Source organism: Saccopteryx leptura, chromosome 1 (assembly GCF_036850995.1).
Source record: "Saccopteryx leptura isolate mSacLep1 chromosome 1, mSacLep1_pri_phased_curated, whole genome shotgun sequence".
Classification (NCBI taxonomy): Eukaryota; Metazoa; Chordata; class Mammalia; order Chiroptera; family Emballonuridae; genus Saccopteryx; species Saccopteryx leptura.
In genome coordinates this window covers 303924907-303946882 of record NC_089503.1, presented here as the reverse complement: position 1 = coordinate 303946882, position 21976 = coordinate 303924907, and the positions used below count along the sequence as shown (strand labels likewise).

Genomic DNA, 21976 nt, shown 5'->3' with positions numbered 1-21976 from the left:
GATCACCAGCTGCTCACCAAACCTTGGTCCAATTCATCATGGGTGTAAATTACATTTCCTAGCCTCCTCTGCTATTAAGATGGCTAAATTACTAAACATTAGCCAATGGAACTTGAGGATTACACCACATCAAACCTCTTGATTGGAGAATCCATCCTCTCAATGGAGTTTAATTTCATAGTCATAATCATTGCCGGACATAGACCAATATGTCCTCCATTACTCTTTTTCTCTAGTTACTTATAAGTCTCCACTGCACAGTTACATACCTTCTCAGGTCTGAAATCCACAAGGAACAAGTAAAAATGATTATTTTCATTTAATAAAATTATTACTTTTACGAATAGAATTTAAGGTTGAAGTTGAATAAACAAAATCTAGGATTTTAAGATAGAACTCAATAAACTAAATATTAAACACCCAAGTAACTCGATTAATTCTTTCTTAGCATCATCTTGGACTTGTGGGTCAGGTTTATGTGAAGAATTCTACGGCTAGGAGACTAAAGCTCACCACGGCTTATAAGTAAGGCTTCTCTAAGACTGGAAACAGTGGGTATAATGGGTAGGATTTTGGAGTTATGTCTGAACTGAATTTTTGACTTCCTAGCTGAGTGTTTTTGGATGTCTTATCTGTAAAGTAGGGTTCGTAATACCTATTTCATAGGGCTATTATTAAGACTAAAGCACTAATGCAAATAAAGTGTTCAGTGCAATGACTAGATTTTAGTAAGTATTCACTAAACATCACTTTTATTGGGAAGGTCATATAATTAGTTATTGCTAACCAGTTACTAATCTAGCAGAGCAGAAGGTTGGTTATGTGTGTGGTTTGAGAGGTATTGGGAAGTCCTCTCAAGCTGTCTTGATTTTGAAATTCTACCATATCAGTTAAATATTGCTCTCTCCAGGGACTCCCTTTTTAAACATGCACCTCTCAGAGGACATCCCTTCCTTCTTGGCATGATTTAGTTTGTTAGGTACTAGGTATTTGCTTTACAATGGTAGCCAGAGAACAGTGAACATGCAAGGGCTGGGATTTGTGTACCAGGGGAAAAAGGGTATTGGGTTAGTTAGGGCCTCTGAAAAACGGTGAAAAGGTAAGGAAAAGGAGAAATTCTGCACGATTGAATGTCTGCCCTGCCATTCTGTCCCCCTGATCTTTCAGAGCAGTTTTTCTATCTCCCGAGATTTAAGTTAGTTGACACAGCTCTGCCCCTCTGGTTCCCTGGAGCCTCCACCTTTGAAATCTGCAGGACAGCCTGAAAAGAAGCCTGGTCCAGGGCGCCACCTGCTGTCTGTCTCCTCTGCTGACCCTGGGCTGGACTGGGGCTTTTGTCTTTTTGGCACCACCATCCCTGCTCATCTACCAGCAGCCCTTCTTCATGACATCAGGTCTACTTTGGTCTTGGAGCCAGGTAAGATTTCAGGGTTTTCTTGAAGTCTGACACCAGATCCAATCCTGTGGCAGATGGTGGGGCCTGAGGCTTAAACCGTGATTAAAATCATTTCTTGCATCAGGTCTGTATTTCCCCAGTTTGGGGCAGTGGCAATAGGCCATCATGGTGACCTTGACCAGTGGCGCGGGAGAATGGAGGGAAGAGGAGTGACTCACTGTGCACCTTCCCTGTAGGGTTACCAGCTTGAGGTCTCATGGTGCGTTGGACTCTACTTTCTTTAGTCTCCGGAATTTGTCATCATCCAGTGCTGTTTTCCTTATTACGCAGAGGTGTCAGAGGGATTGGGGGCAGTCCGCTGTCTCCAGTCAGACTATGTATGATACGGTCCGCTAAAGGCAATTTGAAAGGGGACAGGCCTAGAAGGTTGGGGAGGGCCCCAGATTTGACTCTCGCAAATCGCGCGTTACACAGTGCGCCTCCGGGGAAGAGCTAGAATACACTGAGCCCAGGATCCCGTGCCCTCGGATTTCACCCCAGCTCAGAAAGTCCCCTCCTAGCTCCATTCTTCTTTGCGTTTCCCTTCAAACAAGTCCTGGAGTCCGTAAGCTCCCAGAGTAGTCCTAGACTTCCCCTTTAAGACTCCCGGCTCCTCCCATCACGCTGCGTCGCAGTCTTACCTTTAAAACAGCTTCCGCAAGGCAGGACAGCGGCGCGGTGGTCACGGCTCCTTTAAGCTCGAGCTCCGCCCCTGGCTCACCACCCCATCGTTTCCTCTCCGGTTCCATCCCGCACCAGGTGCCCAGGCGGGTTGTGCGGCGTGGCGCGCGACGGTGAGCGCAGGGTCGAGGGGGGGCCCGAGGTCACGTTCCCGAGCTTTCCTCGCCCTTGCCGCGTCCTCGCGGGTCCCGGGGGCGGGGCTGGAGCTGCGACTGGGGTTGGGGGAGATGAGGCGGTGCGGAGCGCCGGAGTGGTGGGCCTGGTCTGGCGGAGCTGGGGGAGGGGCTCAGGTGACTTAGGGGAGGGGCTCAGGTCACCTAGGGGAGGGGGTGGTCCCCCCGCGGTGTGCGCCTTACTACGGGGAGTGTGGGGCACTGGCGTTCACAGTCAGGCGTCATCGCCCCTCTTCGTTGCCCTGCCAATGCCCCGGTACAGCCCGGTTGCGGAATTGTAACCCCGTGGTCTCTTGGGACCCAGGCCCCTCTGGGGGACGGCTGCCGGCCAATCTGTCCGTCTGAGTCCACAGTCGTGGAGGCCGCTGTGGAGGCTCAGGCTGATACCCGGGGCTTTTGGGGGTGGTGGCATGAGGGCAGCGGTCCGCTCTGGGACTCCTGGCAAAGGTGGGGGCCAGGAGTGGAGAGTGTGGCCACTAGGTAACCTGGGACAGATGTCTATCTGCCTCCCCCAGATACAGGCTGAATTGTGGGTGGGGACCTGGGTTCCTAACCTTCTCTGCCCATCAGAGAGTTGGCTGTCACCATGGCAATGCGGGAGCTGGTGGAGGCCGAATGCGGGGGTGCCAACCCACTCATGAAGCTGGCCGGGCACTTCACCCAGGACAAGGCCCTTCGGCAGGAGGGGTTAAAGCCTGGTCCCTGGCCACCAGGAACCCCAGCCTCTGAGGCAGTGAGTATTCTTGAGATGGAAAGCCCAAGTGGTGGCTGGGAATGGAGGGTCCACATGTACACTTAACTCCTTTCTCTGTTGCAGTAATTTTCAGCTGGTGTGCGGCAAGAATTTTAAAAACATGCTGCACCTGACTATTTAGACAAGGGCTCTGACCTTTTTTCCTTTACATTGTCAAATAAAAAAGTGACACCAGCCAATAATACAATAATAGCAGTTAGTGTGAATGAATTAATATTATACCTATTTTTTTTTGGTCAGGTCAATAAAAACTGTAATTTTTTTTTTTTTTGGTGTGCTGCAGAATTGTAGTAATTAGTTGCATGAGATAAAAAACGTTGAAAAATCACTGCTCTATTGTGTTGCGAATAATAATTACCACTTAATGAGTGTTTACTGAGTAAATGGGTAAACACTCATTTACTGAGCAATATACTAAGTAAGCACTGTTCACCTTTACATTGATAAAGGCAACCATTTTATCGGTGAAGAAACGGGGGCTCAGAGAGGTACTGTGACTTGCCCAAGGTCATATAAATGGCAGACCTGGAGTTTTAACCCAGTTGAAGTTAGTTGTGTGTCTGGTCTTCACCACTGTACCATGTTGTTTCCCTTCTGTCTTAGGTCTCTAAGCCTTTGGGCGTAGCCTCTGAAGATGAGGTAAATATACCAGTTTCTTTTGTTGCAGTTTATTTTCCCCCCTCATTGTGTTTTTACTTTAAACTTGGCTCACCCATGTTTCAGTCTTTGGACTTTCCTGACCAAATGAAATTTGCCTTTGCCTTCCTGCTTATTTTTAGAAATGTATTCTTTGAGTATTTCCAAATTAATAGTTTCTCTGTTTCCTTGTAGTTGACATTAGTAACCCCTACCCCATGGGTCTGTCACTTGCTGGGTTCATCTCACCATCTCTTCTGACAGTTGGTGGCAGAATTCCTCCAGGACCAGAATGTACCACTTGTATCGCGTGCCCCTCAGACCTTCAAGATGGATGACCTCCTGGCAGAGATGCAGGAGATTGAACAGTCAAGCTTCCGCCAGGCGCCCCAGAGAGGTGGGTCCAAAGTCTCGTGAGAGGGGAGATCACCATTTTCTGTGTAGATAGAGCCCAGGGGTTTTATATTTGGTTGCTGCTGGGACTGGGAAGCTGAGATGCAGGAGGAGAAGAAAGCAACAGTGTTTTCATGTGCCCTCAGGGTTCCTTATGCATGGTAGAATAATACATATTTCTTTTGTTTCTTAGTTCTCTCTTTCTCTCTCTTAAGCCCCTGGTGTGGCAGACTTGGCCTTATCTGAAAATTGGGCCCAGGAGTTTCTTGCAGCTGGAGATGCTGTGGATGTAACTCAGGATTATAATGAGACTGACTGGTCCCAAGAATTCATTTCTGAAGTGACAGGTGAGGTTCCTCATGGAAAAATCTAAATGGTTCCTATAGGGCAAAGTTCTACACTGTTACCATAATTCGTCTTAGGATAGAGAGTCATTTTAGCTGCTTGTGACTTTTTCGGACTCTTGATCATTTCTATGGTGCACTGAACCTGATTTCCCTTAGGTTATAATAATAGGTAATTGAAACTTATATTTAAAAGAGGACTAGGTTTGAACTGGGAAAAAGATTTGAGAGAGAGAGAGAAAGAACATGAATGAGAACATGAGGAGTTATGTTTACCTCTTTGTTACCTGAAACTTTATTACTGTAGTTTGGTGGAGAGACTGCGTAGATTGCAGTGTGGCCCAGGAAGAGAGAAATATTTAATACAGCCTGTGGGATTCTGGCATTAAGACATCTTGAACAGGATTGGGCCTTTGAAGGTGCGATTGTTGAGTTCAAGGACCTGAAGTATAAGATCTTGGAGAGCAAAGATCATACCCTGATGATAATAAAAACTAATAATAATAGCTAATGGTTATTTACTATGTTTAAGGCTTTGTGTTAAGTGCTTTAAAATTTTTTTTTTTTTTCATTTTTCTGAAGCTGGAAACGGGGAGAGACAGTCAGACAGACTCCCGCATGCGCCCGACCGGGATACACCCGGCACGCCCACCAGGGGCAATGCTCTGCCCACCAGGGGGCGATGCTCTGCCCATCCTGGGCGTCGCCATGTTGCGACCAGAGCCACTCTAGCGCCTGGGGCAGAGGCCACAGAGCCATCCCCAGCGCCCGGGCCATCTTTGCTCCAATGGAGCCTTGGCTGCGGGAGGGGAAGAGAGAGACAGTGAGGAAAGCGCGGCGGAGGGGTGGAGAAGCAAATGGGTGCTTCTCCTGTGTGCCCTGGCCGGGAATCGAACCCGGGTCCTCCGCACGCTAGGCTGACGTTAAATGCATCTTCTATTTAATCCCCATGAGAACCCTTGAGCTAGTTACTGTTTTTATTCCTGGTTTATAGATAAGAAAACTGCCCAAGGTGACACAGCTCTGTGAGTGGTGGAGTTGGGATTTGACTCTGGGTTTGAATGATTCCAGACCCTGTAGGGTTAACCATCATGTGGCTCTGCCAGGCCTATAGCTTTGGCTCTTCAGGGTCTCAGCCAACTTTTTCCTCTGAGAGAGTCCATTCTCACTGCATCCTCTGAGATGGATTTTTCTCTCCCCTAATCCTGTCTGGGGTATGGAAGAAGGGCATTCTCTTCAGCTTTTCTCTTCTTGATTGCCCTCAGAGAAAAGCATTGTTAGCCTTTTTCTAATTTAAGAAATCCAAGAATAACAAGAGATTCAAAGGGACAAAGTTACAAAGATCCTAGAATCTCAGGGTGCTCACATCATCATAGTTCTGAATTTTCTTGAGGTGATGAGTGGGACCTAATTGGTTTATCCCTCATCATTTTTATTCTTCTAAAGATAGGGCTTACTGCATACACAGGAGAAAACCCCCAAAATTTAACAGCTAAAACTCACCTTTGATAAAGCCAGTGGTCTCTTTTATCATGACTCCCTTTCCTACCCTTAAGTTGAAGTTGAAGGTAAATAGCAGGTGCTCTTGGTTCATTAAGCGTGCTGTGCACATTATATTCTCAAACCTATTTGATCTTTATAGGAACACTTACAAGGTAGGTATTCCTCCCCTATTTTATGGATAAGGAAACTGAGATTTGGAAAGGTTAAATACTTTGTCCAGAATTATTCAATAAAGAGATGACATTTGAACGCATGTCTGTTGCCTGTAGTCTCTATACTTAGAACCATTACACTATCATTGAGAAATCTGAGCTGTAACAGGGACCCTCCACTAGACTGAGATGGTGTCTCATGGAAACCTTAGACCTAAGTGCTGTCTCTCATTATGGAGAGTCTTCTGTTGTAATGTGTGGGCATCAGTTATTTTTCATAGCTCAAAAAAAGAAAAAAAATCACTACTATATAGGCATTGAGACTGATGAGATTTTTGTTATAATTATCTGAATTGTTTGCAGCTGTTGAAATCTTCCATAATGTGTAAGCTTCAAAAAAACACTTTGGGCCTGTCTTACCTGTGATACCCTCTTTGGGAGAGCTCTCTCTTCTTTTTCTTATGTTCTTTTGTAACCATGTCTGCTTCACAGGGGCAAAGACATGGGAAGCTGGGAAGAGAAGCTGAGCTGGAGTCTGCCTTCATAAAAAATGTCCTATTGCAGTAGTATATTGCTTTGTATGTAGTGGATCTTCAGTATTTAGGGAATGAATGAAGTGAGATCTGGGAGAAAAGGCTAAAGAAAATTGATTTTCTAGTAATTAAAATTTTTTTATTATCCTGATAACACTAGTGGGTGATATAATTATACTGATGATATAGATTACCTATTACTTTATGGCAAGGGTCCCCAAACTACGGCCCACGGGCCGCATGCGTCCCGCTGAGGCCATTTATCCAGCCCCCACCGCACTTCCGGAAGGGGCACCTGTTTCATTGGTGGTCAGTGAGAGGAGCACATTGACCATCTCATTAGCCAAAAGCAGGCCCATAGTTCCCATTGAAATACTGGTCAGTTTGTTGATTTAAATTTACTTGTTCTTTATTTTAAATATTGTATTTGTTCCCGTTTTGTTTTTTTACTTTAAAATAAGATATGTGCAGTGTGCATAGGGATTTGTTCATAGTTTTTTTTATAGTCCGGCCCTCCAACGGTCTGAGGGACAGTGAACTGGCCCCCTGTGTAAAAAGTTTGGGGACCCCTGCTTTATGGTTAAGTAGACTGAGATGAGATAAGGATATATTCTTGAAAGTCTTATTATTTTCTAATCCCTATTGTTACAAATATAGACTTAAGTTTAAAAGGCACCTTGAAGTTAATTTTTGTTTGTTTGCTTTAATGTTCTATTTGGAAATAATTATAGTTTTACTGGAAGTTGCAAAAAAATGTACAGAAAGGTTCTGGTTTTCTTTTACACTGTTTCCACCAGTGATAACATTTTGCATAAATAACTGTTAGTTATGCAAAATATCAAAATAGGAAATTACCCACAGAGCTTATTAGATCTCACCAGTTTTACATGCCCCTATTTATGTGTGTGTATAGTTTCATGCAGTTTTATCACGTGTAGATTTGTGTAACCACCACCACAATCAACGTATAGAATTATTCCATGACCACATCAAGCTCAGTTTTTAGTCTGCCATATTTCTTGATGGACTCTGTCCCCCTAACCCTAATTTTCTGGGCTGAATAATTCTCCGTCTCATGATTGCTCACGTCTAGAAATGAAACATAACCTTAATGAGTTTGAGTTTAAATTATTTTTATTTATTTATTTTTTTACAGAGACAGTCAGAGTGAGGGATAGACAGGGACAGACAGACAGACAGGAACGGAGAGATGAGAAGCATCAATCATTAGTTTAGACAGCCTCAGCTAACATGGTATGTAAGGTTCAGTGATAATCATGAGAGAGAAACCTGTACTTCTGTAGGAAAGCAGTGGGCAGCAGTAGCAGAAGGGGATTGTCCTGGATCTCCCCTGGATAACAGAGGAAGAGGCTATGGAACAAAAGGAATAACCATCTCATTGTGATGTTTACTACTTGTGGTGTGGATTTGCAGTAAACAGCTGTGATAGCAATAGCTAATATTTGTTATTTTGTGCTTTATATGTGCATTATATTATTTGGCCTTTATAACAATCCCTATGAGGTAGCTACTATTATTTCTATTTTATAAATAAGGAAATGGGAACTTGGAGGGTTAAGTAATTTGTCTGAAGCTGGATGGTGGAGTGGGATTTGAGTGCAGGTAGCTTGATTCTAGAAGCTACATTCTCTACCACTGTGCTGTCTAGCAAACACAGAAACTTTTGATAAGGGTAGGAAGTTCTGAGTTTTTGACTTGGGGTCGATGTGCCTAGATGCAAGGAACACACAGTGAGAAGCTGTATGTGGTGAACATTCTGAGTTGGATGTTTGGTATCTAGGTTGTTGGCTTAATTCTACTCATCTGTGTGACCTAGGAGAGTCCCTTTCCCTTTGTCGGCCTTAATTGCTTCAATCTTAGAGGTATCCATATGGATCCGATTTTCTGTAAAATGTCTCAAAAAATATTGTGAAGGCCAAGTGGTATTTTATTTTGACTTCTTTATTAAAGCAGGTTCCCAATGCCAGAAAATTCTGAGTCTTGTGGCTAATATGGCCAGATGTCAAATTACAGATATTTGAAGATGTCTTTTTTCACCTCAGTGATTTTCTTTTAATCTATCTCATGTCTCTTTTAAAGTCCAGGTACTTTGTATTTTTTTCACAGAAATGGTGTTCTCTAGAAGGGGCATTTGTAGTTGGAGTATGCTTTTGCAAGAAGCTCTAGTTGAGAGTAAGGAGTGAATGGAGAGTAAGGAGGAGGAACTAGTGGTTTTTCAACAGAATGGGATAAAGGAACTAGGGGGTGCTATAAAGTCTATGTGTTAAGCATCTGCTTAGGTCACTACTCTTGAGCCAACAGTCTCGTTGGGGCAAAGGAAAAATGTTGCCTCTAAGAGCGAGTGAGGGAAATCTGGATATAAATGTTGAGAACCTGTGAAAATAAGAGACTGAATTTATGACCAAAAAATTTGTCAACTGTATTTTTTATTGTACTAGTAATAGATTACTTAGTTATACTTAGGTATGTTCTGAGAGTCTTGCTCCTTTGTTTTTTTTCAGCTTTTGAAAATACTTCCTCAGATATTGAGATTACTTTGTTGAAATTATTAAAGCAAAGTCTCAGTTAAATGGAGTGTAAAGTTCTGCTAAACATTAATACTGGGGGGATAAATCTCCTCAGTTTTAAAATTAATGACAGCTCTTCAAATTGGGGACAAAGACAAGATGTCCATCTTCGTATCTGGTTTGTAAAGATGTGATGCAGAGTAGAAGGGAGGAACACTGCAGGCTCACGTTTTCTCTGTTTACTCATTCTTTACTTTTTTTTTTTTTTGTATTTTTCTGAAGTTGGAAATGGGGAGGCAGTCAGACAGACTTCCACATGCGCCCGACCGGGATCCACCCGGCATACCCACCAGGGGGTGATGCTCTGCTCATCTGGGGCGTTGCTCTGTTGCAACCAGAGCCATTCTAGCGCCTGAGGCAGAGGCCATGGAGCCAACCTCAGCGCCCGGGCCAACTTTGCTCCAATGGAGCCTTGGCTGTGGGAGGGGAAGAGAGAGACAGAGAGGAAGGAGAGGGGGAAGGGTGGAGAAGCGGATGGGTGCTTCTCCTGTGTGCCCTGGCCGGGAATCAAACCCAGGACTCCTGCATGCCAGGCCGATGCTCTACCACTGAGCCAGCTGGCCAGGGCCTTGTTTACTCATTCTTTACAGTCCCATTGAATAATTTTTCTTTGCCTTTTCCCCCTGGTCCCCTGGAATAGTAAAGGGCGAAGTCCTAGAGGTTGAGAAACAGAGTTTGGCACCCTCATTCTATCTGTGGCCTTGATTTGTTTATTCAGATGTTGCAGCAGTGCCCTTTGTCACTAGAGCTAAGACAATTTCTAGAATTAGACTTAAAAACATAGCCCTCAAAATTAATCAAAAGTGACTGAAGTCAGCATAGTGTTTATCCCTGGGGGATGGAGGCATGAGGGAAACTTCGAGGGAACTCTGAATATCCTGTATCTTCATCAGGTGGTGGTGATTGAGTGTATTTATATGTGGAAGCGAATGAAGCAGTCTACTTAAGCTTGGCACGCTTTATGTACTTTCATGTTTGTATTTTACATCTCAATTAAAAAGTAAAAAAAACAAACGCCCGTTGGGAAGAGTGGACCCATGTGTCTTTAACTCTAGCTCAGCCTTCTGCTTTTCAGATGGTCTTGGTAGGTATATTCAGATGAAACGTGCTGCTTGGCTGCTTTCGTTGGGAGGATGTGAACTCTAGGTGGGGGACAGACTGGAGATCTGGTTACGGAACAAGAGCTGCTCTGTTCTCCATGGATCCCTTGCTGCTTCCCAGCAGTACCTTCGAGGAAGGTGGAGACTCTAGTGCAGGGGTCCCCAAACTACGGCCCGCGGGCCACATGCGGCCCCCTGAGGCCATTTATCCGCCCCCACTGCACTTCCGGAAGGGGCACCTCTTTCATTGGTGGTCAGTGAGAGGAGCATAGTCCCCATTGAAATACTGGTCAGTTTGTTGATTTAAATTTACTTGTTCTTTATTTTAAATATTGTATTTGTTCCCGTTTTGTTTTTTTACTTTAAAATAAGATATGTGCAGTGTGCATAGGGATTTGTTCGTAGTTTTTTTTATAGTCCGGCCCTCCAATGGTCTGAGTGACAGTGAACTGGCCCCCTGTGTAAAAAGTTTGAGGACCCCTGCTCTAGTGCCTGCTCTTTCTTACTGAGTTTCCTGGCTCTTCATGCAAAAGGGTTTGGTCGTTACTCCTTTTCTGAGCCTTTTTATTTTGTCTCCAGTTCCCAACTCAGTAAGTTTCCTCCCCAGGCCCCTTGAGGGGGAGCAGGTTGGATATGGGAAATTTAGTAATATTTTCTTTTGACCAGGGGTTTCTGAGGGATCAAGTAGGATTTTGACTGCTTTGGCTTGGTCCAGTTAGTACTCTTTCCTTGCCAGCTCACTGAGTCCTGTGTAATTTCCCCAACTCTCTGCTCCTTGCAGACCCTTTGTCTGTGTCCCCTGCGCGCTGGGCTGAGGAATATCTGGAACAGTCAGAGGAGAAGTTGTGGCTGGGAGAGCCTGAGGCAACAGCTGCCGCGGATCGCTGGTGAGTGCAGCTACTTCTTTCTGGATGGGTCCCTGTGGAAGGAGGTGGGACAGTTTTCCAGCCCCTTCCAGTCTCCTCCACATTCCCAAACCAGCTTGTAACCCCCTCGTTTTGTACATTAAGGTTTCCACTTGTGTTATGATCCCTGAGAATCCTAACTGTCCATACAGAAGTTCATAGTTTTACCTTATGCACTCTGTTTCCGTTTTATTTTGGAGCCAATCTATTCCTTCTCTCTGTAAAGATATGTTTGGGAAAAGGGAGAGGTACAAGGATGTCACTAGCACTTGACCACTCCTGCCCAAATGTCCTTCTTTAATGTAAATTGGAATTTGTACATCCTTAACCAGAGAGTTGAGTAAGGTCACTTTCTTTTCCCCCACAGAAACTGTGATTGCTGTGGGCTGGGAGTGGGGAATAGCCCGGGGAAGGTAATGGCTAACAAATGTTTAAAGTTAGTCTGGCCTTACCTGTTCCAGGTACGACGAGTATCATCCTGATGAGGATCTGCGGCACACTGCCAGTGACTTTGTGGCCAAAGTAGATGACCCCAAATTGGCTAACTCTGAGGTAAGCCAAACCCACTGCTGCCTTGCCCAGCAGACCTGGTCTTGGAAGTGAAGGGTCTGGCTTCTCTTACCCTAGCTGAGTTTAAAGAGAAGGAGATGAGATCCCAGGCCCATTCCTTCCAGTCTGGAGAATGGAGACTTTGAGTCCTTCCTCTTTCCTTCCAACATGCTTTCCCTCATTTCCTTGCCTGCTAACCCTTTCTCTTTTCTGTGCCTTCTCAGATCTTTAGAGCCAGAAATCCCTTTCTTTTTTTGCTCTCTACATTTTTTAGGATCTTTAGCATATCTTGTCTGTAGCCAGAGATGGTCAGAGGGGAGGGTAAGCGCAGGCTCCTCTTGGGCATGGTTGAGAGTGCACACCTGGAAGTTCTCTCCCGAGTGGCCTATGTGTGTCTCTGTGCCCCAGTTCCTGAAATTCGTGCGGCAGATTGGCGAGGGGCAGGTGTCCCTGGAGTCCGGTGCAGGGTCGGGCCGAGCTCAGGCAGAACAGTGGGCAGCAGAGTTTATACAGCAGCAGGTAGGACATTGTCACTTCCCAGTCCCACTTTGGAGCCAGCTGGTGCCCTAGGCCTTGGGTCCAGTGTTCAGCGGTTCCAGATGGGGAAGGGGTTTTGTTGCCAGCTTGTCTTGGTAGCACCCAGGTCTGAGTGGGTGGGAAAGAGATTCTGAGAAGGTTCTCAGAAGTATCCAGGTTGGCGGTGTTCAGTGGATATTTAGTTGGTGTTTAGGGGGTATTTAGTTGGTGTTTAGGGGGTATTTAGTTGTTGGTGGTGGTATGACTGTACTTCTTTGCCACAGGGTACATCAGATGCCTGGGTTGACCAGTTCACAAGATCAGGAAACACATCTGCCCTTGATGTGGAGTTTGAACGAGCCAAAACAGCTATAGAGGTGAGAGCAGATAGTGCAGGAGCAGACGCCCCAAAAGAAAAGACTCCATTGGAGAGAGTGGGTGTGTTAACATCAAAGATGATGAGCACGGTGTTCCTGGATCTTCCATGTCAGAATTGCTAGGGGTAGGGTGGGTGCCTCTAAAATGCCAATACCTGGCATCACTGCAGATGATTGAATCAGAATCTGGGGTAAGATCTAGGAATCTGCATTTTTACAAAGCTTCAGATGCTCGTAAACACATTGAAATTTAAGAAGTGCTGCCTTAGGGAATCGTTCTAATGGAGCTGAGGGTGGGATGGGGTGGTCATGATGTATCCCCCTTTTTCTATCTGCCTTCCCTTCCTTACAGTCTGATGTCGATTTCTGGGACAAGTTGCAGGCAGAGCTGGAGGAGATGGCGAAGCGGGATGCTGAGGCCCACCCCTGGCTTTCTGACTATGACGACCTCACGACTGCTTCCTATGACAAGGTAAGAACTAGTTTTTTAGATTGCAGGATTTCCTTGTTTGTTTTTTCTTTTTAAGTTTATTAATTGATTTGAGAGAGAGAGGAAGGAAGGAAGAAAGAGAGAAACACTGCTTTGTTGTTCCACTTATTTATGTATTCATTGGTTGATTGTATGTACTGTGATCGAGGATTGTAACCACAATGCTCTAACCTGGCCAGGGCAGTATTTCCTTGTTTTGTTATCTCTCCTTTAATCCTGAATTTGGGTACTCACTTTTAAGTAATTATTTTCTTGAGCCCTTTCGCATGAAGAAGTCTGAAACATTCCTGTACCCCTGATGTCCTCTAGTGATTGAGAGTATGCTGTATTCATAGAGTTTGATGGTTAGAAATAGTAGACCACCCTCATTAAATAACAGTGACACAGTGGTGGTCCACCTATGATAGAGGTTTGCACGTGATGCAGTCAGAGCACAAACGAGGAGGCTCTGCTTTGGAGATTGAAAACATTTTGAGTAAATTGATAACTCCTTTAGTGTGGAGTGGTAGTGGGTAGACTATCTTTGTGTTTCCATACCTTAATATCTTTGTACTTTTTAAAACTGACAGGCTTATTTTAAATTCTGACCTCTTCCTTGAAATTAGAACCACTCGCTCCAATTTAGAGTGTTTTCAAAGAATTATATTAAATGTTAGGAAAATTTCCTAGCAATCCATGGTGAAAGATGATCGAATTTTGCATATAACATATACGGTCGACCTAGAAGTGTGTGTTATTTCAGGGGTATCACTGTGAAAAAAATACAACTGGTGGGTTGTAGGGCATTTGGGGGTGTGGTTAATAATTGAGCTGCCGAGATGAAGCATGATTGGGAAGGGAGAGAATTTCTTGGTTTCGTGATGTCTTCTCAGCTCCGATCTGTCTGGGAAGGGATTCTGGGGTTGGAACCAGGGATGCGATATAAGACAGGATGTTGGAGGTAGACCTTGATGACATAAGGGAGCTGTGCAGAGATAGAGACGAATAACATTCAAGATAACTTTAAAAAGACAAGGATAACTTAAAAAGCCAGTGAAAAACTTAGTACTCAGAGAAATATGATTTTGTTTGTTACCCCAGTCTGATTTCCTGAGAGCTATCCAGTAATACAGCGATTTTCAACCTTTGTTATCTCGTGGCACACGTAAACTAATTCCTAAAATTCTGTGGCACACCAAAAAATATCTTTTTTACTGATCTGACACACACACAAAAATGGTCTAATTTTGATTCATTCATACCAGAGTTATTGTTGTGTCGGCTGTTGTCATTTTTTAAATTTGACAATCTGAGGAAAAGAGGTCAGTGCCCTGACTGAAGAGTCAGGTAGTGTATGTTTTAAAAATCCTTGCGGTTCCCCAGTGCGCCGGCTGTGGCACATTGGTTGAAAATTGCTGCACTAATATATAGAAAAGAGCTGACTCTTGGGGACCCCATCCTATGTTTTAGCATAATAAGAATTTCTTCTATAGCATTCTGATCTGGAAGAACTTTAGGAAGTACCTGGAGATATTTCTTTTATTAATTTGTATTAACAATTTGATAAATTACCTAGGCCCCCTTGACTAAAAAATGGCAAGTTATAAAATTTTAGATAAAAATCTCTATGCTTCTGATAAATATAGACATAGCACTAGTTTCATATGAGCATTTTCTGTTAGCTTTTGTTTACTCACATATTAATGACATGCTCGGAATAAAATTTTAAATTAAAAACTTAAAAACATAATTATGCTTTTAGATTCTTAAACCCTATTTGATATGATTGATACCTTGGGATGTATTGTAAAATTAGGATTAGAAACATTTGCATTAGTAGTCCACAGAAGTATGTTTTACTTTATTACTCACTAATAACGAACAATTCGACTTTTATTTGGCTTTGTGCTATTACTGAATTATATGTCATTAGTACTTTTTTTCCCCCCAAAATGTGAATCTGACTTTTATCAGATAAATTCATGGGTCTCTGATATACTGTTTTTTATTGATGGCACTCTAATTTTTCAAGACAACAGCTATCATTCAATCAGATATTGTATACTGTTAAGCATTAAGGAGAAGTTTCTGTGATGGGGCACACTCTTAGTAGTCACCCTATTTTTGCAGTGTGGTCCTATGAGATTTTTGAATAGACCAGACATTGATCAGACCTAGTGATTGGCTTGGATTAGATTTTTAGGAAGTAATAGTGTTAAAGATACCTCTAGAGTACTCTTTTTCATCTATGTAAATATTCTAATTTTGAAATTTTCTCCCTCATTAGCATTTGATAAAATCTCAAAGAGAATAGAGCATGAGCAGGAGGATATTTAGAGAATCCTGTGGTTGCGTCATGATGGCACTGACTTGTTGCATTGTCTGCTGAGGATAATACCTATTCATGAATAGTATTTTAAGCTTTTTGGTAAGGCTTTGTGAGTATTCTTTTTTGTGTGTGTGATTGACTGGGAGAGAGTCAGAGAGAGGGACAGACAGGGACAGACAGACAGGAAGGGAAAGAGATGAGAAGCATCAATTCTTTGTTGCGATACTTTGGTTGTTCATTAATTGCTTTCTCTTATGTGCCTTGACGGGAGTGGGGCTACAGCAAAGCGAGTGACCCCTTGCTTAAGCCAGTGACTTTGGGCTTTAAGCCAGTGACCTTTGGGCTCAAGCCAGTGACCATGGGGTCATGTCTGTGATCCCATGCCCAAGCCAGCTGACCCCGCACTTAAGCCGGATGAGCCCACACTCAGGCTGGTGACCTTGGGGTTTCAAACCTGGGTCCTCTGCATCCCAGTTCGATGTGCTATCCTCTGTACCACTGCCTGGTCAGGCGTGACCATTCTTATTTGATGCTTTCAGTAGGTCTGAGAGGCAGGAATTACTTTCATTATGAAATTGTGTTATAGGTGACCATGATCTCTGTTTCCTACATGATGCTTAAGACAAGGACTGATGATGGCCAGTAGTTGAGAATGAATATAGAAGGATTTATTTTTTTGAACTTTAATAGTCTAAGGTGGGCATTGGCAAACTAAAGCCCTCCAGTAAATCTATCTTGCCACCTCTTTATTAGTTTGTGAGCTGAAAATGGTTTTAACATTTTTAAGTGGTTGAAAAAATGAAACGTATGATTTTTGACATGTGAAAATTAGATAAGCCATACTTAATTATTTAAATAGTATCTATGGCTGCTTTCTCAATCCAGTGGTGGAATTGAGTAGTTGTGACAAAATGTTACTTGGCCCTACTTAACAGAAAAGGCTTGCTGATGCCTGTTGTAGGGTCGTTTTCTGCCTGTGAGTTTTCATATTGTATAGAGATGTCCCTGAACATTACCTATGTTCGACATGAACGTACTTTTTATACATTGACCCCAAATCCATCTTGTTTGTGTATGTCTCGCTTCTTAAACCTTCATTGTAATTATTTAATTTTGTCACAAATAATTTCAATCTGATGACTTTTATTTAGAACTTTCTGGTAAGATAAGTGTTCCTGATTCTTCAGCAGTTTCTCAGTAGTAGTGTGCTTATTATGTATACTTTCATTTCAGTTTATCCTTAACTGCAATATTTTGCTTTTTGTTGTCTTTCTGGTATATTGTTTTGTGATAGTAACCATTTATTCTCCAAAGGGAACATTTTTTTGCTTGTTTGAAATCACGCAGTTTATTAGTGACTGCCATTTTGCTTTATTACCTCCCTGCCTAACATGAAATAATACTACTAGACAGAACTGTGCAAAGAGCACCATGTCTTCCCTCAAATGAGAAATCCTCACGCAGAAGGGAACAGAATCTTTCTGAAGCATTTTCTACCCTCAGGAATTTGGGGTCTAGCTTTCGTTTACTATCAGATACAGTTTAATATTAAGAACTCTTAAGAATGAAATTGAGGAATAAATTAAGAATTTCAAAGTGCTTCAACACATTCCATCTTGTTATTGCCCACAATGACTCTATGAGCTAAGTAAGAGTTGGATTTGAATGGCAGGGTCTCTGAGTCCAAATTGCCTTTTCCTTTATACATTCCCACGCTATTGCAGGATAACAAGAAGTGCCTGTTGAGTAGCTAAGGAGAGCTTATCTCATTACTGTAAGCAAATCCTGGTAAGACACGTGTTCTGTTCCGTGGTTGAGCAGTCAAGGATGTGGAAATCCAGGCCTATAAAGAGTTCCTAAAATAAACTTATTCCCATCTTGGAGTTTGTAGACTAGCCTCACTGTGAGGCTAGTTTATATCCTTATTGTGAACAGGATATAGAAGCATGAGCACAAAACTGAATGATTTTACTGTGGTCATAGATGATCTATTATTAATATAGGAAACTTGCCAGAGTTTATTCAGATACCTTTTTGGAGACCTTCAACTTCTTCTCTACCTCTGTCTTGGTTGTCGTCTATTCCAGCTGCTTTGTGAGGGCTGCTTCTTATATGGGATCTCACTTGTCTTTTCTTCCCTGTAGGGGTACCAGTTTGAGGAGGAGAACCCCCTGCGTGACCACCCCCAGCCTTTTGAGGAAGGGTTGCGGAGACTTCAGGAGGGCGACCTGCCCAATGCAGTGCTGCTTTTTGAGGCAGCTGTGCAGCAGGATCCTAAGCACATGGAAGTGAGTGATTCATTCTGACTTCCAGGTGGAGACTGCTCCTCCAGTTTTGAGGGAGGCCCCAAAGAGTAGTAATACAGATGGATTAGGGCCTGGGTGATGGCTTGGGGTGGGGACTGAGAGTGAGATGGTGATTGGGGGGAGACAGAGGAAGGGAGGACGGAAAGGTGAAAACAGGGGTGATGGAATCTGTCAACTTCTCCCTAGGCTTGGCAGTATCTGGGTACCACCCAGGCAGAGAATGAACAGGAACTGTTAGCCATCAGCGCACTGCGGAAGTGAGTACACAGGAGGGTGCGGTGCGGTGGCTCCGGGGCTCTGCAGAAAGCCTTGGGAATGATAGGAGCTCAGGTCCAGATCCTTGTCTCTTTCTGGCCACTAACAAGAGTGTGTCTCATGACTGAAACTCTAACATTTGTAGTGAGTTGTAGATAACTGGTTCTGTTCCTTCAAAAACATTTTATTTGTGGGACCCTGGCAGGTTCCCTTGCTGCTAAAATGTTTCCTGTGACTTTCTTAATAAGTTGCACGCAGAGGATTCCTCTGTATCTTAATCTGGAGCTGGCAGATGAGGCCATCATGATTACATTCTGAAGCCTGGCTTGCATCCCAGGGTGCTGATGGGTGCCAGCGTCACTGTAGTGACCGCTCTGCCCATCTCTGTCCAAACAGGTGTCTGGAGCTAAAGCCAGATAACCGGACTGCACTGATGGCACTGGCTGTCAGCTTCACCAATGAGTCCCTGCAGCGACAGGCCTGTGAGACCCTGCGAGACTGGCTGCGCTACACACCGGCCTACGCCCACCTAGTGGTGCCCGGGGAAGCAGGGGCTGGCGGCGCAGGGCTCAGCCCCAGCAAGCGCATCCTGGGGTCTCTGCTGTCCGAGTGAGTGAGGAGCTCCTGGGGTGAGCATGGTAACCTGACTGGGAGGAGAACCTTGATTTTGTAAGTTTAGATAGATTCAGACTCGAGGGTCTAAGAGTGAGATGGAGGACCCAGGCTGTACTTGAAGGAGGGCTGCATTCTACAGTGTAATGCTGGGACGGGATAAAGAACAGGTTTCTTTCTTTCTTTTTTACAGAGACAGGGAGTCAGAGAGAGGGATAGACAGGGACAGATAGACAGGAACAGAGAGAGAGATGAGAAGCATCAATCATCAATTTTTTGTTGTGGCGCTTTTAGTTATTTACTGATTGCTATCTCTTATGTGCCTTGACTGCGGGCCTTCAGCAGACCGAGTAACCCCTTGCTCAAGCCAGCAACCTTGGGTCCAAGCTGGTGAGCTTTGCTCAAACCAGATGAGCCCGCGCTCAAGCTGGCGACCTCGGGGTCTCGAACCTGGGTCTTCCACATCCCAGTCCGATGCTCTATCCACTGCGCCACCACCTGGTCAGGCAAGAACAGGTTTCTAAATTGGAATTTGGGAGTAGAGTAGGAGGGATGGCTGATAGATTGATGAATCTCCGGGATATGATTGAATAATTAAGGAATTATTTTGGAGGGGTGTGAATACAGACATCTTCCTCTGCCTATTTTTTGCATTTTCTCCTTCCTTTCCAGCTCCCTGTTTGTTGAAGTAAAAGAGCTTTTCCTGGCTGCTGTGCGCCTGGACCCTACGTCCATTGACCCTGATGTGCAGTGTGGCTTGGGGGTCCTTTTCAACCTGAGTGGGGAGTATGACAAGGCGGTGGACTGTTTCACAGCGGCCCTCAGCGTTCGTCCGAATGTGAGCCTCGGAGGAGTGGAAATAGGGTGGAAGAATCATTGGTTGGGGTACTGGGATATTTTATTCTAGTCTCCCATGTACTGATTACCTTGATAGAACGGGGCAAAGATGGGTGAGGGGTGGGTAGGTAGAGTCATTTGAACTTAAGGGAGTCTGTGTGGGGTGAGAGTGGTTACATTGAACCACACAGTAAACTTTTGAGGAGAAAGGAAGGGGATCGTAACATATATTAGCTAAACAGATTGGTGAATCTGGGGAAAGACTAGGCAGAATTTGATCTGAGCCTGGCCCATGTTCCTAACCCTTCTCCATCCCTGTCCCAGGACTATTTACTGTGGAATAAACTAGGGGCCACGCTGGCCAATGGAAACCAGAGTGAAGAAGCAGTAGCTGCATACCGTCGGGCCCTTGAGCTACAGCCTGGCTATATTCGGTCCCGTTACAACCTGGGCATCAGCTGCATCAACCTTGGGGCTCACCGGTGAGAGTATCTGTTGAGTAATGAATGAATGAACTCTTTCTCCCTTTTTGGCCCTAACTCTTTATGCTCTGTTCCTGTTATTTGACTAATGAGCCCCAGTTTTCTTTCGCCCCATACCAGCTGACCTACTTCCTTTCTTGGTGTTCTGCTCACCAGCTCTTGTTACTCTTTTTTACAGGGAGGCTGTGGAACACTTTTTGGAGGCCTTAAACATGCAGAGGAAAAGCCGGGGCCCTCGGGGCGAAGGGGGCGCCATGTCAGAGAACATCTGGAGCACCCTGCGTTTGGCATTGTCTATGTTAGGCCAGAGCGATGCCTATGGGGCGGCTGATGCCCGGGATCTGTCCACCCTCTTAGCCATGTTTGGTCTGCCTCAGTGACAGTGGGATGGGCTGCCCTGTGAGTGTCTGCTTGGATGGGTCCCCGCTCCGGATGTGACTCCCTCTCCCCAAATGGGCCTACCAAGGGGGTGGGCTGACGATCATAAGCGGTACTGCCTCTCAGGAGTGGCCTCAATGTAGGGGTGGGTAGGTTTTGTCCTAGTTCCTACATAATTGTAGGAAAATGAACTGTATTATTGCTGAGTCCCTTGTTAATTCAGGGATTGCACATCCAGCTACAGATCTCTCTGCTCATCATGCCCTTTCTTGGTGCTGCTTTATGGGTAGGACCCAGAGGTAAAGGGTTACTGTTGTCATCAGCTGCCATTTCTCATAGGGTCTACCACATTTGTACTGTCTGTTCTTTTCCCCACTTGTACTGGGCACTCATAATAGTGCAATGTCCTTGGGCAGATGTATGTAGGAGGTTCTTCTACCGTGCACTTGTGATGACTGTATCTAGGATAGGATGTCAGTCAGGAGTTGGTCTGTTTGATTTCAGTGTAGGTTGGGCTCAGTAGAGCCAAGTTTTGGTAGGGGTACTCATAGTTCTGTCATTCTTGGACCTCTCCTGGCTGTGGCTCGGATTCCCTGGGTATAATGCTGCCTACAGGAATGCCAGCATCACTATCTAGGGCTCTAGATCACTATCAAGAGCTGTGAGGGTCCATTGCTATGCAGAGTCCTCTGGGTGTTGGGTAGGAGGAAGGCTTATTTGTGGAATTAGCCTGGAAGGGGCCAGATGGGATCAGATCAAGGGCTCTGTTCGGCCTCTGGCGGGAGGACAGAGCAGTGGGAGAGGCATGTGGTGGGTACAGCAGTCCCTCTTCCTCTTAGACCTATGAGTAGGACTTGAGTTAGTAGCTGTTCTAGAAAGTTGGTTCAGAAATTGCCATCTTGCCAAATTCCTAGCGAAGAGGAAGTTCAGTGTTAGGTCTTTGCTGTACTTCTTGAAATGTTTCCAGGGGACAATGTCAAAAAAAACCCCTACCCCTGTAGTACCTCTGCAAGGTGAAGATGGAGGGAAGGTTAGGGAACAGCTTGGATTCTTCTCAGCTGTGCCCCGTGGAGGGAGCTACATTAACCCCCAGAAATGACTGCTGAGCCTCTTGCCTTGTCTTCAGTAATTAATGATCAGAGAGATTTTTTTTTAAACTACCATGGTCCCAAGGTTCCATCCTGAAATTTATTTTTCTTGTATAAATATGTGTAAATGATTTTAAAATAAAACTGTAAAATATTTGTATGAAGAATAAAAGGAACTGACAAGGGTCTGAATTCTGCCATGTGAACTTGGGGTGGTGGGACTCAGGTTGGTGTTTGGAGGCTTGGTATTTAACAATTTCCTATTTTTCTCTTTCAAATTCTCATTAGTATATTGATTACACATCTGTCTTATCTAGTGATTATTCAGTACTTAATACATGCTAGGTACTAGGAATAAGCTGGACAGAGTCCCTGTGTTCATGGAGCTTGTGGTTTAGCAACAGACAGATGTTTAATAATCATGCATTTTCTACACTGTACTTCTATAAAAACAATGTGGGGGTTCTTATGTCATTGCTTGATATTTTATTGTGAATTACATGGGAGAATTTTTATAGTTTTTTAAAGTTTCATTTGGCTCCGCTTGGTTTTCTCAGGACCGTCTCAAGAGCATACTAGTG

General features: G+C 44.3%; 1 protein-coding gene across 6 annotated transcripts; it reads left to right on the top strand.

The window, feature by feature from the left end:
• The first annotated feature begins 1348 nt into the window (after positions 1–1348).
• On the top strand, positions 1349–21864 carry PEX5 (peroxisomal biogenesis factor 5). Of its 6 annotated transcripts, none has more exons than XM_066357796.1 (16): positions 1349–1417; positions 2860–3022; positions 3647–3682; positions 3944–4076; positions 4288–4419; positions 11074–11179; positions 11659–11749; positions 12155–12265; positions 12547–12639; positions 12992–13111; positions 17582–17725; positions 17930–18000; positions 18395–18607; positions 19283–19448; positions 19772–19929; positions 20108–21864. In XM_066357796.1, exons 2-16 carry the CDS (start codon positions 2876–2878, stop codon positions 20307–20309), a joined length of 1923 nt encoding a protein of 640 aa, XP_066213893.1. In that variant the 5' UTR covers positions 1349–1417; positions 2860–2875; the 3' UTR covers positions 20310–21864. The 6 variants fall into 6 exon arrangements, with proteins under 6 accessions (XP_066213893.1, XP_066213892.1, XP_066213905.1 ...); XM_066357795.1 differs by lacking the exon at positions 1349–1417 and adding an exon at positions 2064–2194; XM_066357808.1 differs by lacking the exon at positions 1349–1417 and adding an exon at positions 2097–2229.
• Positions 21865–21976: the final 112 nt, after the last annotated feature.